This window comes from Ammodytes marinus (assembly GCF_949987685.1).
Source record: "Ammodytes marinus genome assembly, chromosome: 19".
Taxonomy (NCBI): domain Eukaryota; kingdom Metazoa; phylum Chordata; class Actinopteri; order Uranoscopiformes; family Ammodytidae; genus Ammodytes; species Ammodytes marinus.
Genome location: NC_137223.1, coordinates 11,250,327 through 11,276,007, shown reverse-complemented (window position 1 = coordinate 11,276,007; position 25,681 = coordinate 11,250,327). Strand labels below are relative to the sequence as shown.

At 40.1% G+C, this 25,681-nt stretch overlaps 1 protein-coding gene across 1 annotated transcript; it reads left to right on the top strand.

Annotated features, from left to right (window-relative positions):
• Positions 1-1,199: 1,199 nt before the first annotated feature.
• Positions 1,200-13,381, top strand: rab15 (RAB15, member RAS oncogene family; the record flags this gene model as incomplete). Its single annotated transcript, XM_080047936.1, has 7 exons — positions 1,200-1,323; positions 9,096-9,156; positions 10,688-10,748; positions 11,541-11,618; positions 12,275-12,364; positions 12,957-13,022; positions 13,220-13,381. 7 exons carry the CDS (start codon positions 1,200-1,202, stop codon positions 13,379-13,381), a joined length of 642 nt encoding a protein of 213 aa, XP_079904062.1.
• Between the last annotated feature and the right edge of the window lie 12,300 nt (positions 13,382-25,681).

Below are 25,681 nucleotides of genomic sequence, written 5' to 3'. Positions count from 1 at the left end.
GACGTCGGCACGGCAGGAGAAATGCCACCGCGCGCCTTATTTCTACCTTCGCTGTGCGTAAAGTCACATGAACAAAACACAATAGTGCCGGAAATAGCGTGGCTTTTCCTCCAAAATAAACACTCAAAACTATTTGTGAAGATAAAAAATCCCACTCATAGGCCTACACAGCCCACTTTGACCTTTTACAGACAATAGATTTATGACACATTGCGTTCTATAGGCCTACATTAATTACTCCCTTTCCATGCAATGAGTTGAATATTGTATTCCATGCTGTAGGCCTACACTGAGGCTCCTAATGCTATACTTTCATAATTATCGCAAAATCTTGAGGCCCCATCTCAGAATAGGACTATAGGTCCTAAGTCAAAATCTACTCTTTCAGGCTCTTGTAATGCTGCTTTTGTGAATGCATGGTGCATTTAACTGAGTAATTTAATGCAAAAATACATATATTGCAACTGTGCATGCTACACGTGTATAATGTGTTCAACAAGAATATTATCTTTATCTGCCACACAACAAGGGTTGGTGGTACTTGTTTTCAGTAGGCCTACATGTACACATGATGGTATCTGCTTTAGTTGAATTATATTACAACACAAATCACAATAATAAAGTGCACCCATCAGAACATAGTGCAAAAGAAAACGGACAAAGACATAGACAAGACACTTGTGAATGTGAATTTGTGCACACTTTTCTCCCGCCATCAAAACATCCAAATACAGTTGAAAAAAAATGCACATGTTTAATGTTGTCTTGAAAAAACATGGTGTCATAAAATAGCCTACAACAATTACAAATCATGCTCATAACTCATTTTCTACAAAACATCCATCCAAACCTCTTTTCCCCGAAAATATCGTTTTTCATAAACCTGAGGCTTTTGTGTTGAAAAGCCCCACCGGAAGACTGCTTTTCTCATTGAGTCTTTCTTGACAATGGTCCACACCGCACCCACTGAAAGCTGGAGGCTGCCTGGGAAGCCAAAGCATCCCTGTTTTGTTCCTCACCACCGACCCAACCTCAGTGAACAATAAGAATCAGAGCCAGAGCCTTGTGTTGACTATTTGAGCAGACATGGGTTGCTGCAGGTGGGGAGGGGTCGCGCATCCATCGCTGAGTTAGCTGACAGGAGGGGGCTTTGTTTTTTTTTTCTTTTTCTTTTAATTCAACAGACATCCAACAACACTATGGCTAAGCAGTACGATGTGCTCTTCCGACTCCTGCTCCTTGGAGATTCTGGGGTTGGGAAAACATGTTTGCTATGCAGATTCACGGACAACGAATTTCACCCTTCTCACATCTCCACAATCGGTAAGACCCATTGCACAGTTATTACCTCAATTTAATTAATCACCTGCTTTAATATGCATTCTAGTCGTCATGCACATGTCTTTCAGCGTTGTTCTGTTGATGCCATATGCTGATAAGCCCCTCTTTGTGGCCCTTGAATGTTCACTTTATACCCCCACAAATTGGACTTGATAAGGCATTTGCAACGGCATTCATTTGATTTGAATATTTTAACGTAGAATAAATAGAGTTAGACTACTAAAGAAGAACGAACGTGATGGCATTGGTTGGGGAAAGCCCTGTGGGGGAAGATCCAATCCTTGGCAGCCATGCATATGAGTTTCCCAACTATCAGCACTTTGAACCAACTGACAGTGCAACCAACTGCCAAATCAAAATGATACCCTATAGGTGTACTTTTATATTTAGGAAAGGGTTATTTTTAGCATCTGACAACCTTTTCACCCTTTAGACTGGACTCTAGGAACTCCCAGGGTCTGTTAAAGTGCAGGTTCCTGTTAAACAATATTTGATTTATGCATTGTATAACTTAGTAGAATTAGTACAAAGTCATGCTCAGACTTGCACTGTCTGTACTCAGTTTCAGTCCTATCCGTTCTGCCAAATATATTGGGAACATGTAAGACTATAGCTTATCTGTAAAACAATAGATAAATTATTTTAGGCCTTTTTTCCACCTTCTGATGTTGTTCATTCGATTCCTATTGACTCCACAAAGCCCTCGAAGTAGATACGATTGGTTCAGTATATCTATCTTCATAGCTAGGATTTAGAACATGGCAGGGCACATTCACTTTGAGCTATGAGGGAAATGAGGATGTACAGTAAGCTTCTCCCGTGGCAACCGTGCTGTCCTTTGCTGTGTAGACTTTTCTGCATGTGCTGCTCAGTCAAACAAGATACATTTTCTCCTGGTTTGAGCTCCCTGTTCTTTGAAGCAGCAAGAAACTACTGTTGGAGACATTATTGTTTGCAGTAATTGGTCATAAAAAGGAGAAGACTGGACACAGACAAATCCCTTTGATTGGGTTGTGACTTTAATGTCATGAAATGTCCCTCCTGCAGCTGTGATGGACAGCTGACTTTTGATTGAAAAGATTATTTGAAATAGGAAGTACTTTCAAAGGCTTTTGTTGTGTCACCAAACAACCAGTAATGATGTTCACATGTTTACCAAGATCCAGTGTGCACCCTCCCTGTGTAGAGTAATGTTTCTATTGTATATGGAAAGCCTAGTGATCTCTCTAAGCTTCTGTTGCAGTCTACCAAGTGTTAAAGCCTGTTGAAACCTAGTGTAAAACAGTAAAAATCAATATATGATATCAAAGTTGGATGTCTCAATAAGACTGTAAAAAATTCTGATTGAAAATAAATATACAAATTTTTTTATAAACTTAGTTAAAAAACGTTTTACTGTCTAGAGACCATTTGACAGGACTGTGTGGGCGTGGCCAAATCAAACTGTCTTTGTGATTGGTTCAAACCAAGTTTATCAAACTTCAATGAAAAAATATTTTATTTAGATTGATAAATAAGCCTTATTCTTTTCAGATGCTTACTTTCATGTAGTTAACTCCGCAAATTACATAGTTAGAAGGATTTTTGTGGACAGGGTCTGTAACAATCTGAATCAGGCTTTTTGAATCCAGGTATTTCTATTGGACTGAATATAGTCATGGGCAACAGAATGTGTCTATAAGCCATGCTCGGAGGTCTTTCGTGAGCCTGCAGTAATTCAAACTCCTCTTCTCAGACAAAAACAAAGATGGAGACAGAGAGATTGGGGGATCAAGAGGAGACCACCATCAGGAGACCACCATCTGTGCTCTCCTGCTGAGGATCAATAAATAATTCCCCCAACCTTCATGGTGACGGAGGGATATAAATCCTCTCCCATGTGCCCCCTCATGGGTATAGCTCCATAATTCATATGTTCAAGTTACAGTCCACCCACTCAGATTTTTTGCTCTAAATTATCTCAGAAACTGCGGGGACCTCTCACCCGTAGGAGGGAGGGAGGTCGGGTTTAACTAAGCTCCCCAAGTATTTCTTATCATCTTTTATCACATTTTCCTGTGGTTATGCCTTCTGATTAAACTACCCACAAAATCCATATCCTGAGCAGGGGCTCCCAGAAAACATAGATGATAGAGTATGTGAACACACAGATATTTATCCCATGTCACTGATAATAAACCTCTTATTCCAAAACTATGGTGCCGCTTTAACTCGGGCAATGGCTGCAGAGATTTTCATCCACAAAAACTTAATTTCAGTTCATCCCAAAGGTGTTGAATATTGTTGAGGGCTTGGTACCCCAACATGGAAAACAGCACTAGAAGTAGTTGGACAAGGATGCTGTCTCCAGATTTGTTTTATTTCCTGTGCTTTATTTGGGAATATTGAGAATGTTTAGGTCATCTGGGTTCTGAAGGACAGTTAGGGTTTTTATTCACACTGCTATCGAAGCATTTACCACATAACATTTATTCTAAATAAATAAATTATAAATTTGAATCAAGATTATCTGCCTTTGAGTTGATCCTCTGAGGCTTTTTGACAATAAATGGTATGCTCAGAAATATAGGCCACTTGGAAAATCGATCAACAAAGGTTATGACTTTTATTCCCTGGTTATAGCTCTCTATAAAATAACAGCAGCACAAGCCTTTAAGTCCACAGTCACTGGAGCAGCAAGAATTCCCATCTTATACCTGAAGGACTAATCGATCCACACTGACTCGCACACGTATCTCATTTTATATGAACAGGCCACTCTGTTCCTTATAAGACTTTTATCTTCTAGCTCGAGAGTGCCCCTTTCACAATTCTTCGGTACAGAGCAGCTGTTGGAGTTGATATAGTAATGGTATTCAGTCACACCGCTGAGTTTAATCATCCTTATCGTTATACCTAGGCAATCTCATCACTCGTGAAGTATGAGCCAGGCCCGGCCCCTGCCCTATATCACAGCTTCAATGAGTGGCTGTCCTTTGCTGGTGATTCTAGTGGTGCTACGGTCATGGCCTGATAGCACACTCTGCCCCACTGCTGCTGCTTGACAAGCTCATTAGTGTATAAAGGGGGCCGGCCATAGGGTCAAAGCGTACGCAGATGATTATTGTCTCATAAAAGAGGTTATCAAAGAAATCCATCTTGTTGTCATCATAGACTTGAGACCTTCTTGGCTTTTAAAACCTCTTGAACCCTGGTCTAAAATAGTAATATAGCAATATCGATATCAAAGTTGGGTGTCTTGATAAGCTACGAAAATTGTATTAAAAATAGTTAGATTGTTTGACAGGACTGTGTGGGCCTCGGGGTATCAAACCTTTTCCAATGGCAATGTCATTGTTTTGATAGATCGTCAGGCGGAGAACTGCCGTGATTGGTTCAAAATACTTATTGTGTGATCAGAACCACAGCATAGCCCGCCTCATCTAAACCAAATTTCTCTAAAGTGTATCTAACTTAAATGACAAAATATCTTTCATTTGGATTGATACATAATGCCTAACTCTTTTCAGATGCCTGTTTCATGTTTCATTTCATACGTTTGATGACAATTTCAACATTGAAAAATAATGTTTATCCTTGCCCTGCCCTGAAGACACCAGCTGTTAACTGTTGTTGGCTATCCTCACTAGCGTTGATAACCCTGGATGACACAGACCCATTCCCTGGTGGATATGCATCATGTGCGGGATCAGCCGTCCATCCAACTATTAGCGAGCCTGTCACAGTTACCTACAGCTCACAGACAATGTGTCACTGTCTAATTCGTCTTGCACAGTCGAACACTGACGTCCCATGTAATTAGTCCAGTCACTTTTGGGTGTGTTCCCATTAGCTTTTACATGGCTTTCACACTGCTGATTGGGAAACACCGTCATGTCAAATTAACTGCTCTCTTCTCTCATGCACATTGTGCTCAGCTCCATTGTTGCAGTATCTGTTGGATGGCTTTCTTTCTTTCTTTCTTTCTTTAAACTTGGCAACCTGGGGCCTTCAGTGAGTGTATGGTGAGATGGTTGGCTTGCAGTAAATGCAAAGATAAGTCAATGGTGTAGAGGTTCCAGAGTCAGTGGAGTCAGCAATCTTGGGAAAGCTTGTCAAAATCACTTTTTGTCTAAATCAGTGAATCAGATCTTCTCACGATCTCCTAGCTGTTCGTACTATGTGAGCGCTGAAAAGAAAATCAAGTGTTAATACACAGTATAGGCCATAGTGTCTGTAAATGAGCATGTTGTTAATATCTACAGTGGCCCCCCTTTGTTTACATACCAGTTTACAGAGCCTATAAACTGTGGTTTAACACTGGATTTTGTTTTTCAGTGCTCACACAGTATGAACAGGGATCTAAAGATACTTTTGCGGTGTTTTAACCTTTAATTGACAGATTGAAGTAGATAGTGAGTGACAGAGTGTAAATGGGGAGAGAGAGGGGGATGACATGCAGTAAAGGTCCACGGGTCGGATTCAAACCCACAACCACTGTGACATGGACTCAGCCTATATGGTGCGCGCTCCACCAACCACACCACTGGAGCGCCTGAGATATGCACTGATTCTGACAAAAGACATTTTGACAACAAGCATTCTCCAGAACCGCTTACTCCACCTTTTATGAAATGTACTCTATTTCAACTGGATTATCCTGTCACCTTAGTATCATATTGTGGGTGCATGTAACTAACAGTATCTCAATTAAAACATATCAAACAGTAATCAGATTACAGTTGGCATTTAAAAGCTGGCAGACTAGTCTGTTCCCTTGGCAGACCTGTCTTACTGATTCCAGATATTGGCGTCATCACTTCGAAGGCTGCTTTTCTTGAACACAACATTTTGAGCTGCTGCACCTCTTATCTATCCTGCGACAGTGACATTCAGGGCTTTGTACACACTGGTCTCATGCAGACTGAGCAATTGTGCAGCGAGTGGGACTTAACCACACGGAAAAATGTGGATGTTCAATAACAATTCACAAAAGCTTCAGCCCCGTTGGGGAATGTATTGTTTGCCCCATAGGAGTGCACCTTGTTTTATAAAAGAGTCTAGGTTGCTGTAGACACCCACTTTACAGCTAGAGAATCCATTAGTCCATAATATCCGCCTTTCATCTTTGAAACTGTGGCTGTTTTGCATGGATGATTCCTGACCGGAGCTTAATGCAGTGCTATAACACAGCTGGACAGTGGCGTGGAGGGGGAGACAACCTCTTTTCCTTTTTGCTTATTATTACCTCCTCTGTCTTCTCTTCTCATGCATCGGGGCAAAGCAAGCCCAATGACTGTCGCTCTGACCTTTTCACTTAGTCTCTGTCTGAATGTGCCCAAGCCAAAGCCAAAGGCCATTTGAATGGGGCCTGGCGCTGTCCACTCAGTGTCTTCCCCCTGGCTTATTTTCAGCCTGCCTTGGCCTTTAGTTCAACTGTCAGCTGTTTCCGTCATGACAGTTTCTAGGAATACAAAGCTTGCAGAAATGGCAGCTATAAAAACCACCCACAAACGGCACCTTCCTCCTATATCATGTGAATCGATTGGAGTCAGTGATGCCGGCTGTGAAACCTTTAGCTATTAAGGGGTCATGCTTGATTGGGATGAAGTGCTAATTGGTTTCTCAGGGATTATAGTGCGGTCTATAGAAGCCTGCATGCGGGTTCGCCTTTTATCGACTTGCATGCTTTTAGCCTTGGGGGACAGTCATGAAGAAAAGATTAAATAATAATTTAGAGTTGAACTCATACATCAATGGCATTGTTATATACATCTAATTATTCTGCCTTCTATGCATTGTATGCATGCATGTATTTGAGTGGATCTCGTCCAGGTTGTTCCGAGTGGTATTAGTGTTGAAGTGTACAGTAGTACCAGGGCCATATAGATGCCATTGAGGACAACTAGGTCATATCCTTGGCATCAGCAGATTCAAATACAATGGGCCACACTGGGCAAGTTACTATAAAAGGCTTACTTCTTACCTATAGCAGCAGCAACTCACCCCCTATGCCACAGAGCTGTGTTACTTGCACTCATTTCTCATTTAAGAAATATGTTGCCTGAAAGAATTGGAAGTCTAGTGTTGAAAGTGCTGCTGCTTTTTCCATGCTGTATATAACGATAGAGACTTTGCCCAGTAGTATGGTAAAAGAGGAAATCACATTCAACAATTGCATTATGCCTTACGTATGATATTCTTCAGACTGAATATCGTAATATTTGACAGGTAAATACTCAACACATATCCTGCATAAATAACTATCCTCAGGGACCTTCGAACTCTTGCATAGTTATTATTACACTACATGTATGCACCTTCTGTTGCACCTTGTTGGTTGATTTTTATTTTGTACCTTATTGCCTGCAGTTTATGTGTAGAGTGAATGTTTGCATCACTCCCGCTGAATATTGCATCAGTCATTCTTTTGTTTCCGGACCAGGAGAAAAACTGCAGTCTGTATCAAAGATGGATGAAAATAAAGTCGCTTTTTTCTCACATCTTTTCTTAGCTTAACCAGAAGGGATTCAGTATATTCCACCGGGGATTACACGGCCGGAAGCGTCGTCAAGACTTGAAACCACATTTAAGTTGGGATGTAGGGCAATTGAGTTTGCCAAACATATAAGTTAGGAGTTGAGACTTATGCAGAGTATGCCCAGCGTCTAGTGAAAACATTCTTAGGGAAGTGGGGTTGTGAATGACCGCAGAATTATTTCAATCCTGAATTGCACTGGAGTTATCATTTAAAATGTCCAGTGGGGGTTTTATGGCCTGACAAAACATATTTCTGGAGAAGCAATCAATACCAGGAATTATATTGTTTTAGATGAGGCAGGCTATGCACTGGTTCTTATGACACAATTAAGTATTTTGAACCAATCAAGGCAGTTCTCTGCACTAACGTTCTATAAAAACAATGCCTGTTGACATTAGATACGGCCAACATACTAAGTTTAAAAATACTTATGAACATTTATTTTGAATCAGATTTGTGTAGAACTTATGGAAACATTCAGCTTTGATGTTGATTTTTACTGCTGTATTTTAGACCATCCATATCCAGACGCTTTATAACATACACAAAAAAATACAAACCACTGCAACTTTTTTCAAGTATATCAAAACATTTATTCTGGCTTCAGAATTGAGCCCAGTGTGAAATCTTTATAGAAATAAAAATTATTGGCCTCACCCTGCCTCTGTTTTTCTGTCTGAAAAACATCACACTGAATCTGAAATAAATCAGAGATTACTGAAGCGTGTGTGTGACCCCGCCTCCCCCCTTCCCCCCTCCCTGTATCAACTCTGTTCCCATTTTCTCATCTCTTCCCCTGTGTTGTTAGTTATGCAGCTATCTCTCCTGCCCTGCTGCCTTCTCTCACCTCCCTTGTGATCAATGCAGAGACGAAGGAAAAAGTAAGCTAGGTCTCAGCTCATTGGATCATTAGCCCTATCTCCTATAACAGGCTGATTATACAGGGGGTTGATGGGGGGCTCTCGTTGTGCTAATGCCTCCTATGATGTTTCCTAAAGCTGGTAGCAGATACTGGTGAACCCCCCACTGTCTGTGAAAGACATGCCCGCTTGATTGATTTCCGTCTGTTACTGAGTGGAAAGTGCAAAACAGCTCAGAGAAAACATTGAGCCTGCCCGAGCACGGCACTCTCACAAGTTTGGATGAATATCAAATGCTTTTAGAGCTATCTCCTCTCTCTCTGTGGAGCTAATATTGTATTTCATCATAACCATATCTTTTTCCTTTCTTACAGGAGTCGACTTCAAAATGAAAACACTAGAGATAGATGGTATCAAAGTACGGATACAGATATGGTAAGATATAGCAACTCGTGTTAGAAGGCCTCGTGCACATATGATGAACACAATGTTATTAAACAACAGAAGAGGGGATAGTATGCATGTACAATTATGCAGCAATAACTATCATATATTATATATATATTATATTTATACTGTAGTTGTAGGCTTATATTTATCAACCCTGATGTCATATCCTCTGTTTGGGAGTTTTGGAGCCTCAACTTGTACATTGATAGTGGTCTGTATGTTTGCAAAGTAATTGCAGTAGTTTTAAGCTCAGTATATTTACATTGAACAACTTTTAGGTCAAAAAACTGAATAGGCCGTATTACACAGTAATGCTGTATTCAAATTGGTCATAGTTCCCTTAAGCCTTGCAACTAGCACCACTAAACAGCCCACTTCGGTGTCAAACAACGCTGTTTTCTTATTTCACAAAAAAAGTGTATATTTTAGAGATGGTAAAAAAAAGGAAACTGTGTCAGGTTGTCTCGGCTACTACAGGTGAAACTCATATTATTAGAATATCATGGAAAAGCTATTTTTTAAAATCTAATTTAATTCAAAAAGGGAAAGTTCCATATATTCTAGATATATTAGATTAGTGATATATTGCAGGCATTTTTTTGTTTAAATTTACAGGATTCCGGCTTACAGCTCATGAGAACCAGAAATAGAGCATCTCAAAATATTAGAATATTCCATAAGGCCAATCAAAAAAAAATGTATAATACAGAAATGTCGCTCTTTTCATAGGTATTTTCATTCATCTACTATATACTTGGTCTGGGTCCTTATTTTGCATGAATTATTGCATTAATGTGGCATGGCATGGTGACGATCAGTCTGTGGCACTGCTGAGGTGTTATGGAAGCCCAGGTTGCTCTGATAGTGGCCTTTTCCAGCAAAACTTGACACCTGTCCACAGTGCCAAAAACCACTAGTAACTGGTCGACTGACCATGGTATTACTGTGCTTGATTGGCCAGACAACTCTCCTGACCTGAAACCCATAGATAATCTATGGAGTACTGTCAAGAGGCAGATGATGATACACACCAGACCCAACAATATAGACGAGCTGAAGGCCACTATCAAAGCAACATGGGCTTCCATAACACCTCAGCAGTGCCACAGGCTGATAGCATCCATGAGACGCCACATTGAGGCAGGAATACATGCAAAAGGGGCCAAAACCTAGTACTGAGTACATATGCATGATTATACTTTCTAGAGAGGGCCAATATTTCTGTATTGAAAATCCTTTTTTTATTGATTTCATGTAATATTCTAATTTTATGAGATTATGAGAATTTGGGGTTTTCATAAGCTGTATACCATAATCATCAAAATTATAACAAATAAAGGCTTGAAATATCTCACTTCGCATGCAATGAGTCTATATAATATATTAGTTTCACCTTTAAAGTTGAATTAATGAAATAAATTAACTTTTGCATGATATTCAAATGTTTCGAGTTTCACCTGTACATTGTACATGTTGTCATATTATAATGTATCGTGTGCTTGTTGTTTTTTTCCAGGGACACAGCAGGCCAGGAGAGATACCAGACCATCACTAAGCAGTACTACAGACGAGCACAGGTAGCCGACCACCATTGATTATTGCCGCTGCAAATGATTTTCCACATTAGCCTAATGCTATTACCGTAGAGGAGCATAGCAGATTTAAAGGCAATTTATTTCCAGTATTAAATTTGCTACAGCTACGAGAATGATTCACGCCTCTTACTTTGCGTAACTTCAGTTGCTTTAATAATCAACCATTTATATATTATACAGTCTATTTATTGGGTGCTTTAAGGGTCAGTTGATACGTCGAGCAGCTTTAAAACATCAATATAACATTAAAAGTTAACAGATTTTATCTTTTTTTTCTAATATTATATTCCTTTCCCCCCACAAAGAGGATATTCTGAGTAACTCCTGCAATTGTCGTGTACAATTTTTTTTCCTCTTTGCTTTGGGCTGCTAAAGAAGTTACACTGGCGGAAATTTAATTGTACGTTTAACCAGACACTGGCAATGCAATTGGGAAGAAAAGAGTGCCGCTCCTGTTTCATCCTATGAAACAATTCGGCAGATGTCTTGTGCAGTAAATGAATTGTTATATGGCAGCCATTCAATGTTCTCAGTGGAAGTCTGTTTATTTTCACCGGAATCATTTAATATGAACAATTCCAAATGTATTGATTTTTAAAATGCTGCTACTATAGACTCATAGATGTATATACAGTATATCGAGGCTAAGGACTAAAGAATCAAGAATGTTTTTTTTTCCCTCTTTTTAACATGGTTCAAAAGTTCATGGTCTGGTTCTCATCAGTTTTTTTTTTTATTTATTAATTCTTTTTATCTTTGGACATTTCTCCTAAGGGAATTTTCCTGGTGTACGACATTACGAGTGAGCGATCCTTCCAGCACATCATGAAGTGGGCCAGTGACGTGGACGAGGTGAGTCACAGTCACAGATAGAGCATTTTTAAGATCGTCATTTCTTTTCTTTCACATTGTACAAATAGCAACAACAACAAAAAACAGACAAAACTAAGGTACATAATGTTCAGACAGAGGCCCCATAATGTCAAAGCACAGAAGCCTGACGTGCTGTGATATAAAATGCTATGGCCAGACGAATACTACCTTGCTGTGGTGTTTATCCACCTTCATTTCCTAATATCTGTCATCTGATCTCTAAATGTGAAGTTATTGGGAGGGAGTATGTTATTTCCTCTCGCGGTCACATTTCGCTATGGTCTCTGTCTTTTCCCAAGATGATTTTCATTCTATTAATTTAGTCATTATGGACCTAATTTCCTCTACGGGTCGCTCCGAATATAAACTCTTATTGATCTTGGCATGCTGCCCACTTACTATTAATCTAGGTCTCATTTCCTGAAGGCTATCGCGCCTGTGTCCTCTTCCCCTCTGCAATATCGTGACATTTGAAATCACCCTCTCTCTCTTTCTCTCTTTCTCTCTCTCTCTCTTTCTCTCTCTCTCTTTCTCTTTCTCTCTTCACATCTCATCATTTTGTTTTATTATTCCTCTTCCTTATCTGTACATATCCCTCATTTCCTTTATATCTACATGGACCAAACCCCTTGCAGTACGCTCCCGAAAAGATCCGGAAGATCCTGGTAGGGAACAAGTCGGATGAGATGGACAAGAGGCAGGTGGCCACCGAACAAGGTGTCAAGGTGGGTCAATCACAGGCTTTGGGTTGAAACCTTGTCTTCAGATTGTATTCAAAACCCCTTAACGTTAGTGGTTTTCTTGTTTATTTTGGTACCTGAATATTTTATGCTGCCATGTTGCACCACCATGTTTCTACAGTAGCACAAAACAGACCAGTTTTTATATATTGTAAATGCTCTCGGAAAATGTACTGTCCCTTTTGGAAACCGAAGTACTATAGAATAAATAACTAAATACATCTTCACCTCACCACCTGATATTGTGGAAAGACTTGAGGCAGTGGTGGTTTGGGTTCTGGTAGAAACTTTGGCTTCAAGTTTACCAAAAGCTAGTAACCAAGATGTAGCTTCTGTGTCCAGTCCATTAATGAGCTCTAAAGGCCCTGACGCACCAAGCTGACCTTAGACAATGACTGACTAATGCTTCATCTCCTGTTGCCTCACATTTTCCATTAAAATCTGCATGCGGCCAGAGCCAACTGCACCTGTGTGAAAGGAAATCATTAGTCACACATGTGTGTGTGTGTGTGTGTGTGTGTGTGTGTGACATTTTTATTAAAAAGTTAAATTTGTGTCTCTGTTATTTGTCTTACAGCTGGCCAAGGCTTATGGAATGGACTTCTTTGAGACAAGTGCCTTCACCAACCATAACATAACAGAGGTAAGATTGATTCTGGATAACCAGCCACTGCTTAAAGGACTTGACATTTGATGATATGGTTACAGAAGAGTAACACCATCAAAGCAATGCATGCACTGATAGATAGTAAATGGGAGGAATTAACTTGATGGATGACAATGCATTATAATCTCTCCTGTCATGTTCTCATCCTGTGCCTGGCTGTATTTCTCTACCAGACTTTCACGCGATTGGCTGAGCAGGTCTTGGCAGCCAATAAGAAGGACTTAGATCTTCTCCGTATGTCCATGAACGACGAGATTAATCTTGCCGCCCTGGAGGAAGAGGAAGGACTCTGTGACGGAGCAGCGGGCGACCAAGGCAAAGGCTGCTGGTGTTAAAAGAAATGACAGGCCATTTTAAAGGTGCAGTGTGTAAAAATGGAAATATAATATTCTTATGTATGATGTAATTAATGAATTATCGCTTAAAAATGAATGTTGTTGTTTATTTTATTTCCTTAGAATGAGCCTTTTATATCTACGTTCATAGGAGCGTGTCACCCTACATGGAGACCGCCATGTTGCTCAGCCATGTTTTTGTATATAGGTGGGTGTCCTGGGGAAATGCACCTGTTCGAAGACGAACATGAAGTGCTATAGAATAAATAACTAAATACATCTTCACTTGATATCATTTGATATTGTGGAAAGATTCGAGGCAGTGGTGGATGATGCCATCTTTAGTTACTAGCTTCTTGTCCTTGAAGGCCACCGTAGCTCCTGTAATTATTCGAAAGGGAGGGGTTACCAAGGGAGAATGCAATCTAGAACTCTTTCCACTTGATGCCACTAAATATTCCAATATTACACTCTGCACCTTTAAAGTAAAGCACGCACTACCATCGACAAAGTTGCACACTCCTGGCAAAATGTGTCTCCTTTTGTCGTGAGTTGAAGTATAGGGGAGTGTCGAGCTGTGATTTTTTTAGAAAACCAGCCACGTCCCTCACGTCTCACGGAAAGATGCCAAAAACCGCTAATGAGCCATTTGAGAGCAGCTTCAAAGGACAAAGGAAGAAACATTTTGCCACAAAGTGCCAAGTTTGTGCTCAATTTTCCAACTGAAGGTCCACGTGTCAAGGTTTTTTTCACAGTGGGCCAAAATGCTCATTGTCTAAAGCACTAATTCCTGCTCAGTTCAGTGCATCTTTGATGTAACCAAATGCAATCCCTATACACAACAAGTTTGGCAATTGACATACAGTTGAAAAGACTAAACACAAAACCTCTATGAAATTATTATTTGATCAACTTTTTTTCCTTTTTTTTTATACGGTGTCCTGATGTAGGTGATAAGGAATATGTCTTTGAATTGTCAACCAATGACTTGAACTTTTTTCACATTGTATTTCACAATTTCTTTCCAAGCGCTGTCTCTGATATCGATGAAAGGGCTGGGTGCCTTGTGAATCAACAATGTGATTGATTACATGTTGGCCTTCATCCCCCCCTTCAATGTTTTCCTTTCAAAGTGGGCTTTAGCAACAACAACAAAAAAAACTGCACCCATAGCCTTTTCTACCATTGAATGCATGAGATGTAGTGTAAGAATTGTACCACAGGAGGGTGCTACTTGCATTGCAAAAGAAAAACAGCATACACACTCGAGAGGTGTTCAGCATTACAGCTTTGTCTTTATCCGTGTGTTAGTTTTTGGTTGTAATTGCACTTGCAGTGGCTACCTATAACCCAATGAAATTATTCTAAGTATATGCAGGCAAATTTCTGTTTTCCTGTTCTCTTGCAAACGTTGACTATACAGGACGTTTTTCAGCTTGTAATATGTCTATGTTAAAAACCACAAATACGCTCTGATTAGGTAACCAGTACAAGTCGTTAATTGAGGGAAACACTGAGAGAAAACATATTACATTTCCCTGTAGCAAAACTGAAGGTATTTTTTTATTTAATAGTATTTGTTAATAAAGAAAAACGTCTTATAGTGCAGCAGGGGGTTTGATAACAGCCCATTGCATTGTACATACCAGGTTTTCACAATGCATTGTAGTTTGGTAGGATCATGGAGGACACGCCACTCATTTAATCTATTACCATTAGAGGGCTGTATAAAAAAAACTCAACAGTGATATTAAAGATGATCAGAACTGTTGCCTCTAAAGAAAGTCTTTTGGCCATTCTGTTCTTTTTAGCACTATTTTGTACAGAATCCAGTGGGCGATGCCATTTCTTTCCCCCCCACCCTCAGCCTTCACAAGCGAGAGTGTTGCATGCAATCCTCCTTTCTTTTATGACAACTTCAATGAAGTTAATAATCAACCGACCGTAATACAACTAGAGTATTTGACCAGAGTTGCCTGTTGGAGATTTAAAACTTTGGCCAATTTTCTTTGCAACTTAGTAATACTTAATGCAACAACAAAAAAAAAGAGAAGTGTTTTATCTGTGCACTGTGTGAAATGATAGTATGTGGTACTGAATGATGTTCTGGAATTAACTCTAGATACACAATGTATCTGTGTTGTTTTCAAGAACTACTTTCCCCCTTTCTTTTCTTTAACTTGTATTTGTGGAAAAATATATTATTACATGCAACATGTGAAATGCAACATGTTATTCTTTGAGAAAAGATGTCAAATGTTTATGAGTAAAGACTTGCATATATATACGAACTAGTGCCAGAGTGTCTTCTTGGTTATGTAACCATCCAGAAATGTTGCACTGCGGTTGGAATAAGCAAATATTTGAATTAAGAGCCATAAACTGGAACGAGGAAGTCTGTGCGAGCAACGATATATTTTAATGCAAGCACCAAACCTGTATATTTGTGTGCAAACATACAATTTGAACAGAAGCAGGGTAAACCTAAATGCGAGCAGGTGTCATTTGAGTGTGAGGAAGATTCATGCCAAGAGTGATATCCATTGCAATGAGCTCTTTTTATACTACATATTCTGCCCATCCTTTGTCTAAAGTGGACAGGAGTTGCCGTATTGAGAGAAAAGGGGCTTCTAAAGAGACGTTTAGGTTGCTTCCTACTTAGACCACTAGATGACAGACTTCCCCATCATTGTGTTTGACAGCTCAGTTTACAGAGCCTGCTTTAAGAGTGTAAGGCACTTCATTCAAGATTCAATTCAAGATTCAAAGTGTTAGTTGTCATATGCAGAATAAGAAACATGTTCTCAGTCATACAATGAAATTCTTCCTTTGTCTTCCACAGACTGAATGCCAAGAAAGACATAGAAGCAACATAGAAAAAAAGCCGCAACAATACAGAATATACAATTTACAAGGCAAATAGATGAGCAGCAACTAGGTAAAACAAGAAATTAAAGTTAAAATAAAATAAAACGTAATGGTGCAAATCCAAGAAAGTGTGCCGTTGTGCATAACCAAAATGTAAAAATGTAAACAGTGGTGGCAGTCCTGAGGTAGAATAATAACAATAACAACAGTAACAGCAGACTCCTATCAGTTGTTTAGGAGTCTGAGGGCAGTGGGGAAGAAAGAGATATGGTGAGATATGTATTAGCAATTAGAAGTGTTGCATTACAGGAAACATGACAGAACCACCAGTTGCAACGGTTATCATGCATTTGCCATCTGGTGGTTACTTTTAAAGGTTAACGTGAATACTTGATGAAGCCTAACGAACCCATTGTTCCTACCTGTCAGTCAGAAATTCTGGAAAACGCTTGTCAAAATCCCTTTTCGTCAAAATCAGTGAATATATCCTCCCGATCCTGTACGTACTGTTTGTGCGCTGAAAGAAATTCCATTGTTAATTCAAAGTGCTATGTAAACGGGCGTGTTGCTACGGTGGGCCCCATTCGTTTACATACATACCCTCTGTTTTCATACCAGTTTACAGAGCCTAGGCTGTGTATTTGCACTAGAAATTCCAGAATTGCTGACTACACCTTTAAATACATGATAAAATGACCATAAGTGCACCAAGTAAATTACAATAACATATATTATATAATTATATATTAAAGAAAAAAAGAAAAGAAAATAGCTGCACGGCTTTTCTTCATCACCTCATCTGAGTTGTTAATGTTGTGAACTCATTAAAGCTATCTGGGCTGAGATCCGCATAGTGATGAATATGCATGAGGAACTGTTGTCTGGTTGGCAGATATGACAGCTCAGTCTCCATCACTGAGGCTGAGTGACACATGGACACGCGGACAGCATAACAAGTCTACTTGCAAGCTGACACATAGCACCCACTAACACACACGCGCACGCACGCACCCACTAACACACACACACACACAGACACATACACACATACACACACACACACACACACACACACACACACACACACATACACACACAAGGTTAGTTCAGTGTTTGCTGTAGTGAGCAGAGGCATTCATCATCATCATTGTTTTCTGCATTACGATCCCCAACCACGTAACTCCAGGACTCACATTCGGCCATATTGTGTGTGTGTGTGTGTGTGTGTGTGTGTGTGTGTGTGTGTGTGTGTGTGTGTGTGTGTGTGTGTGTGTGTGTGTGTGTGTGTGTGTGTGTGTGCGTGTGTCAGTGTTCTTGATGGAGTTAGGGTGATGTAATATGTGCGTGGGAAAGTGAGACAGAAAAAGACTACAAAAAGTTCATTCATGTTCGAACAAGAGATTGAGGTGACTGACCCTGACTTCTACACCGTACAGTACAAGCTTTGATTTGTACAGTTCTGTCAAGATGGAGGTCCACCTAGATAAGGAGAGGAGAAATATAAAATATCCTCTGCTGCCAGTCTAAAGTTGCTGACTGCATTATTATTTAGTTTTTTCAAAAGTCAGGTTACTTACAGACAACTATTTTGTCTTTTTGACAAGTTATTACATGTCATTCGAAATGTTGATGTATTAGCAATCAATAACTTATTCACACAACAGACAGACAGACAGGCAGGCACAGTAGCATGTATTTTTGGAGATTTCTGTAGGCCTACATACATCTCTTCTGTATTCGTAAGGTGTTCTCAAGGGATCCCTATATAATCATTACATTTACATACATTTGGAGAAATTATTACAATACATTTTCTCTTTATCGTGGAATGATTATTTTTTTGGTGACGAATCATTTTGCCATGTCAGGAAAGGAAAACATTGCACATTTGCACACTTGTAAGCAGCAGAATCATTTGCTGGCTTTCACGGTGACATCTCAATACAAAATGGATCAAAGGTATCACTGGCAAAGAAAAAAGAAAAGAAAGATCGACTCATCAGTTCTATTGTGAAGACAACAACATGGTTCACCTGGAGTCACAATCAGTGCAATCAAGTGTTCACGGCCACTGTCGTTACCCATGGGATGATGGCTTCGCGCTCAAGCCACCAGGGGCCCTTTCTCACTCACCCACTCTTAATCCTAAAATACCTGGCAGCTTTAATTAACTGCTGAAGCACCCCGCCAAGCCAGACTGTTGCTTCAATGGCCAGAGCTGCGTGCCAGGAACATACGCAGTGGAAAAATAGACTGTAACACGCACATTCAGATGAAGCAGTGTAGGTGTGCAGCCATATGTATCAAGCATTGAATCCTTTTGCCCTCCTAACTTTATAAACTAATACTATATCACTGTTGTGTTAAGAAGTTGTTTCCGCTGCCCTCAAGTGGCCCAAAAAAAATGGATACAGCTTTAAGGTGAAAACTGAGAATTTAAACATCAACCTTTCCAACTAGCAATTTTTATCTGGTAATAAATGACTATGTCCTTTGATAAAAAGGGTCCACACATCAGCTACCAAACTGAGCAGTGATTGTTTTGTCGAAAGCTACCTGGTTTGCATGACTCAAGTGTTGATTTGCAAGCCTATGGTGATTGGTTAACTATTACTAATCCCTGCCGAGGAGAGGAGAGAGCACGTTGAAATGAGGTTTATGCTGGTTGAATCACTGCATCAGTAACTCGTCACACAGATCTAGCTGTAATCCGGCCTCCTTTTCCTTTCAATCGCTTTAGAAACACAGAGCATGTGTGTGTGAGTGTTCTTGCATTTTGATTGCAGTATGTATACTGGGAGGATTTCTGTTTGTCAATTAATCACACCTCTTTTTCTACTTGTGCCATAAGCGCAATATGCTGGAGTTTGGGCCTATTGTGAGGGAGGGGGAAGATGCACCGAATGTGGGCTCAGACATACGTATGATGCACAGACAGACACACACAAGGGGATTGGTGGAGTTCTGCAGCATCTGAGGTGCAGGGGACCTTCTCCTTTCAAAATCTTTCTCTTTTTTTTTCTCTCCCAACCTCAGCCTCCAAATCCTGTCAGAGCGTGTCCGTATCCTGGCCAACCATTGGCTGGCCTCTTCCACCCCAACCCCCTCCCCCAAAATGAAGTTGGAAATCAAAAACATAACAACTCCCAATGTCTCCTCAGGACAACCGGCGCTATTTCTGGCGAGGAAATGTTTACTGTGTGTGTGTGTGTGTGTGTGTGTGTGTGTGTGTGTGTGTGTGTGTGTGTGTGTGTGTGTGTGTGTCGGTGTGTGTGCACGTTTGGCGGGGGCGTTTGGTGCAATTGAGAGGCGGCAGAGGTTGAGTGTGCGTTCATACACATATATAGGTATGTGTGTGTGTGTGTGTGTGTGTGTGTGTGTGTGTGTGTGTGTGGATGCTTGAACGGGGTCCAACTCCAAGGCACTTGTTCTTCTGCGTGGGGTGCTGTGATGTCATCCTCCCACCTCTCCACTGTGTTTTCACACCAGCGTTGAGTCACACTGCTCCAGCTCTCTTCGTGGTGAGGTGTGTGTGTGTGTGTGTGTGTGTGTGTGTGTGTGTGTGTGTGTGTGTGTGTGTGTGTGTGTGTGTGTGTGTGTGTGTGTGACTGTGAAGCCAAATGGGAAGTACTTTGAACTTGTACTCTGTCTATGCCTTTGCCCTTACACATCTTAAAAGAGTTCTCTGTAAGTTCCTGAACTTTGCAAAGGCAGCCCTGGGATGGTGGGGATCATAGCCTTCGCCTGGCAGCTCGGATGTTAATCCTCCCAGAAACCACCTGCTTCTTTTCCATGCTAAAGATACGGAGAACACTACATGTAGACACTATATATTCAGCTCTGGCAGTGCACTTTCTTTAACGTACAAATCCCTTTATAAGTTATTCATGCCTCAGCTTGGTAGTGGAGCTTGCATGAAGCATGCACAATGATAACTGAAATACCCATAAGACAGATGTATAGAGATCCCTGGTAGCTGCATGTGGTGGGGGAAAAAAAGGTGAAGGACCGGTCAAAGACAACGATTTCACTATCTTTTAATTCTGCAAAGTTGCTTTAGCTCTTAGCTGCATGGGAAATCATTTACTGTAGCTACTGTATATTTTGTGAATAAGATTTTTTTCTTTGCATGCGTTGATTTTTTTCTTCTATTTAACCTGCTGCCACACTGAGTGAGGATGGGGAGAATTTACCGAGGATAAAAAGAAGAATGCCTGCCTCGCTATATTGATTTTTGTTTTGGTTTTTACTTTCATAACATAAAGTGTTTCTTATCCCCTAACACTTTCTTTCCAGCTGAAAAAACTAATTTGAATTTACGTTGTTGTATTGTTGTTGTTGTTTGACTGAGGTCCAACTCTCCACATTTGAGTAAAAATGTGTTAATTCAACATATTATGTTATAAATCAACAGGTGGAAACCTCTGGCTACTGCATTCAAATGTGTCTATTGGCTGATGTAGTTCATGCTGACATAATCGGTTCATTCAATCTGGCATGCAGTTCAAGCACGGTGCACCACCCATAAAATCTACACGCTGTAAATAATTGATGGCTTATACCGGGCCTTAGTCTTGTCTTTGCTTTGTTTGTTTTAGCAACTGGCATTCGACTTGGTGGACGCCGGGACTTTAAGGCGTGTTCAAATAAAAGCTGATTACCCAGGGCTTGTGATGAAGTGGTATATTTTGTCATGCTCTAAAACTGCTTCAAACCCATGTACATCTGAGCCCCATGGCTACAGCAGGGGTAAGATCAATATATTAATAGCCTTTACTATAACATGCAACCCCTCATCCATCTAATCTCAAGTGCTTATCCTGTTTAAGGTCACGGTATCAACATGACTAACATGATTATTTTTATTTATTTTTTAAAGATATTTTTTTTTTGGCATTTTTTATGCTTTATTGATAGTGTAGAGACAGAGTTGAAATGGGGCAGAGAGGGGAGTGACATGCAGAGGAAGACCGCGGGCTGGAATCGAACCCGGGTCCGCTGCTGGCCGAGGCCCATGGGGGGGACGCCCTACAAACTGAGCTAAGGGCGCCCCCACTAACAAGATTATTTTTAATGAGAAAAATGGATTTTACTCCAGCCCCACCAGCAGGTTGACATTTTCAGTTATTGGTGGAATGTTGACTAACTATTGTCTCGAATGCTGTGCAATTTGGCCCAGATACAGGCTGTCTTGTAAGGATGAATGAGTTATAACTTTTCACCTTGCATCATCATCAGGTAAACATCTATCTGTTTTATGTTTTGGTTTATGACAAAACATCAGCAAAAATAGCATGTTTACAGAGCCTACGTTGTGTATATTAACACCAAAAGAAATGTAAGCGCACACTCAATACGGTGACAAAAAGTGATTTTGACAACAAGCTTTCTCCAGAATCACTGAATCCACCTTTAACTACCTTGAGTATGGCTAACATTAGCAGCTTAACACAAGCATGTTATCCGTCAGTATGGTTGCATGCGGAAGTCAGCGTTTAGCTCAAAGCACAGTTGTATGGAATAATTACCTCATAGCACTGCTGCAGACGCTTCCTTCAGTTTTATTTTTAGTTTCTCTTTGGTGTTCAACCGTTGCATTTGATTGATGCTGTTCTGTAGGCACGCATTGGGGCATAGAGAATCCCCTCCGCTCAAAATGTCCCACAGTCTTTGACAAGATGTGAGGGATGTGAGGGATGATGCTCCATCTTTGAGCATCATCTACTTCTTTTGATAATTTGACTGAACTTCATCAGTGCCTGTCACCTCCTGTCAGCCCCAAAATGTCTGCCAATCACTGAGCCAAAGCAGAAAAACCACTTCACCCTCACAAGAACAATGTGCGACGAAAAACACTCATTTGGGTACGCACACACACACACACACACATACACACACACTCCAATCAAGACACAGTGGTCTCCCACTTATGAAAAACAAGCACATCCAATTCTAGTCTATTTTCAGAGCACACTTGTCTGCATAATGCCCCATAGTGACGGAGACAAAAGAGTCAGTGTGTGTGAATATAACTTGTCGCCTTTTCTTCGTGTCAATCTCTATTAGTGTAGGAGCTCCGCTTGAGTGGAACTTTAGTGAATGGGGCCCATTCTTCTCATTCCTTCAGCTTCCAAGGGCAACACAGACCAGGAATTCCAACCGGTGCCCCTTCTCTGATTGACTGCTGTGGTAAGGCATCCTGTAGTTGTAGGTGGTCGCTGCTTCATGTCTGACATTTCACTATTTGACATCTTAATATATCTCAGACAAGACGTAATGGTTCAGCTACTGCAGTGCCACCATCTGATTTTTAAAGGGCATGTTTGATGCTGTGAAGTGAAGGGCATGCTAGGAAGAAGAGTGGGCGCTTTACTGTAACAACAGCCTTACTCATTAAGATTTCTTTACAGATCAATCATACCATCAAGACAGAACATGGAAAATAATAGTAGCACACAATTGTACACAGCGCTGCAAATGCAAAGATAGGAACTATACCTCGGCATTACCTACGGTCAACATGTAAATGAACTTTATTTTGCATTCTACATTATATGGTGCACTTTATCTCTAAACTTTTTATCTGCACTGTGTCCTTGCACTACTTTTGTGTTTATTTGTGTCTCAGGTGGCTCTTTTCACTTGTGTGTTTCTATTTGACATTTTTTTCTTTTATTGCATTCTTTATTTTTTAATTTCTTTTTTTTCTTTCATTTATTCATTGGATTTTTTCATTTTTCACACACAAAAAAAACAAGCATTCACACAAAAATGCATAGAAGTTGTCATGAAAAATTCCACAAGACAAAACAAAAAAAAGGCCAGTTTTGGGCCAGGGTTGATAGAGAATTGAAATAAGTTATAAAAGAAGACAATTTTTTTTGTGAATTTGTCAGTGCAGCCTTTCACTGTTAATTTAATTTTCTCGAATTTAAAAAAAACCACAACATCTTGGAGCCAGATTTGAATTGATGGGGGATTAGGGGATTTCCACATAAGTAAAATACGGCGTCTTGCCAGAAGGGAAGTAAAGGCTAATGTTTCTGATTGTAAGGCTGTGATATGGGGTTGTTGAGATAGGGTTCCAAATATTGCAATAAAGGGGTCTGTTTTCATTTGGGCTGCTAGAACCTTTGTCATGGTCATAGAAAAGTCATTCCAGAATCTGTTTAGTCTGGGACAGTAAAAAAACATATGACTCAAGTTACAAGAGGAGGCGTGGCACCCGTCACGTTGGTCCACAACATTTGGATACATTTCCGATAAAATGGACTCTATGTAACACTTTAAACTGTTTACGCTGCAGCCTGGCACAAGGAGAAGATGAGCATATATTATGCACAGCCTTATCCCACCATTGATCTGTCAAATCTACCCCAAGCTCATGCTCCCAAGCATTTTTGCTTTTGACAGCGGAATTGTTTTCCAGAGCCATGAGTTTGTCATAAATCTTAGATATTAGTGATTTCTGCTGAGGTTTTAAGGTCAGAAGGTCTTCCCTTGGTTGGTTAATAGAGAGAGAGGGATACCATGAAAAAAGAGAAGAGGCACAATGCCTAATTTGAAAGTACATCAATAAATGGGGTGTAGGTAAATTAAAATCTTTGGACAGGTCTTTTAATTGCATTCTTGAGAGGAGCCTTGGCATTTCATTGCCAATGACTGCCGCTGTAATTGTAGTGAAACACCTTGAATCTTGAAACTGAAAAGGCATACGATAATCTGTGACCTCCCCATGCTGAAAAGTAGGAACTGCAACATTATCTTTTGCTGGTGATAAATGTAATTCAGGGAAATTCTGGAGAAAAGCGTGATGCTTGACTGTGTGGTGTTGACCTACACCCTTGCCCACACTTTGCAATGCACAAAGGTAATGGAGGATCGATTTACGGCAGCAAAACATTCAAAACAAATTGGTGAAAGCACAGGAGGGATACTGAAAGTCAACACTTAATAAATAATTAATAAAATAAATATTAATACATTTTTGAAGAAACACTTAGCGTTCTCTTGGTTAATGCCAATATGGTATTCCAAAGTCACACTTTCATTGGATACTACTTCATATCCTGCACAAAACGTGCATTACTATGTTGTTGTTGTTTTTGTAAGCTAAAAGAAAAAAACAACACACTAGAGCAGTTAGTGTACATGGCAAACACTTTATGCAAATTAGTAGGCCATGCAATATGGAACTGGGCCACACTGACTTATTTACTATGAAAACAAACACAATGTAATACAATTAGTAACTAGCACATATACTTTATGTAATTAAACTTCAGCATGAAACTGGGGCACCGCTCCTGGCTTGAAAAAGGAATGTGTGGCAATTCTGAAGTATTTCCAAATGGTTATGTTTTTGATACAGTTTTGAATGGACAATATTGTCCAACAATGCAAATTGCACATTGGAGGGTTACGTTTTGTTACGTTTTAAAGTGTAAAATGAAGAAAATTAAGTTGCACATCCTGCAGTGCACACATTTGATCATTTCCTGATTATTGACAAAGCAGTTAAGTAGCCACAAAAAAAGTATACAAGGAGTTTAGTAGAAGGATGCACCAATCCAATACAGACAATAGGCATGTAGTGTCAGCAGTGACATGACCGAAACACATATTACAATATGTGTTTTGTCAATGTTAATGTAAAATTAAATTTTTCCATTATGAATATTGAATTAGATAGGTACTCAGCATCAGCACAGGTATCAGAATTGATATCAAAATAAAAAACGTTGTATTGGTGCATGCATAAAGACAAGTATATCTATAAGATTGTACGCACGTAGGTGAGTAAAGAACAGGAATATAGCTATGTTTTTCCCCTCAACAGTCTTTCAATTCGTACACTCAGGGAAAGTGAGCTGTTAAGTGAGTTTCGAGTTGCATCATTGGTACACACACTAAAAGACACACACACACACACACACACACACACACACACACACACACCCTCCTCTGCATCACTACTCAGTTTTTTGATAGGCTGCATAGACAGCCACTGCCTCCATGCCTTTCATCTTTTAGTCCTATAATGATGTAACGGTAGTTTAGGGTCTTCATAAAGATCCTATACCTGATATAGAAACAGGACACTTATCTCTTGCAGTATACCATGTAAGTCCATAACACTCTTTCAAATCAAATTATTTCTATTTTCTGCCGCCGAGGTAACCCATGCTTCACCATATTATTGGCAGAGAACATACAGTAAAGTCTCACTGACTGCCGTTCTATTGTTGGTGATGTGGCCTATCACTGCTTTTAATCAACACTGTATTTCTTTCTGTGACTAACCCAATTAGACTGTACTTGAACTAATCCTTTGGGGAGCAGTTTTTCCCACCAGAGAACAATGCGCCCACGTAAATGTCCGCCCGGTGACAGAATGGGGAAGGTAGAGTGTTAAGTCGTACAAAGCTATAG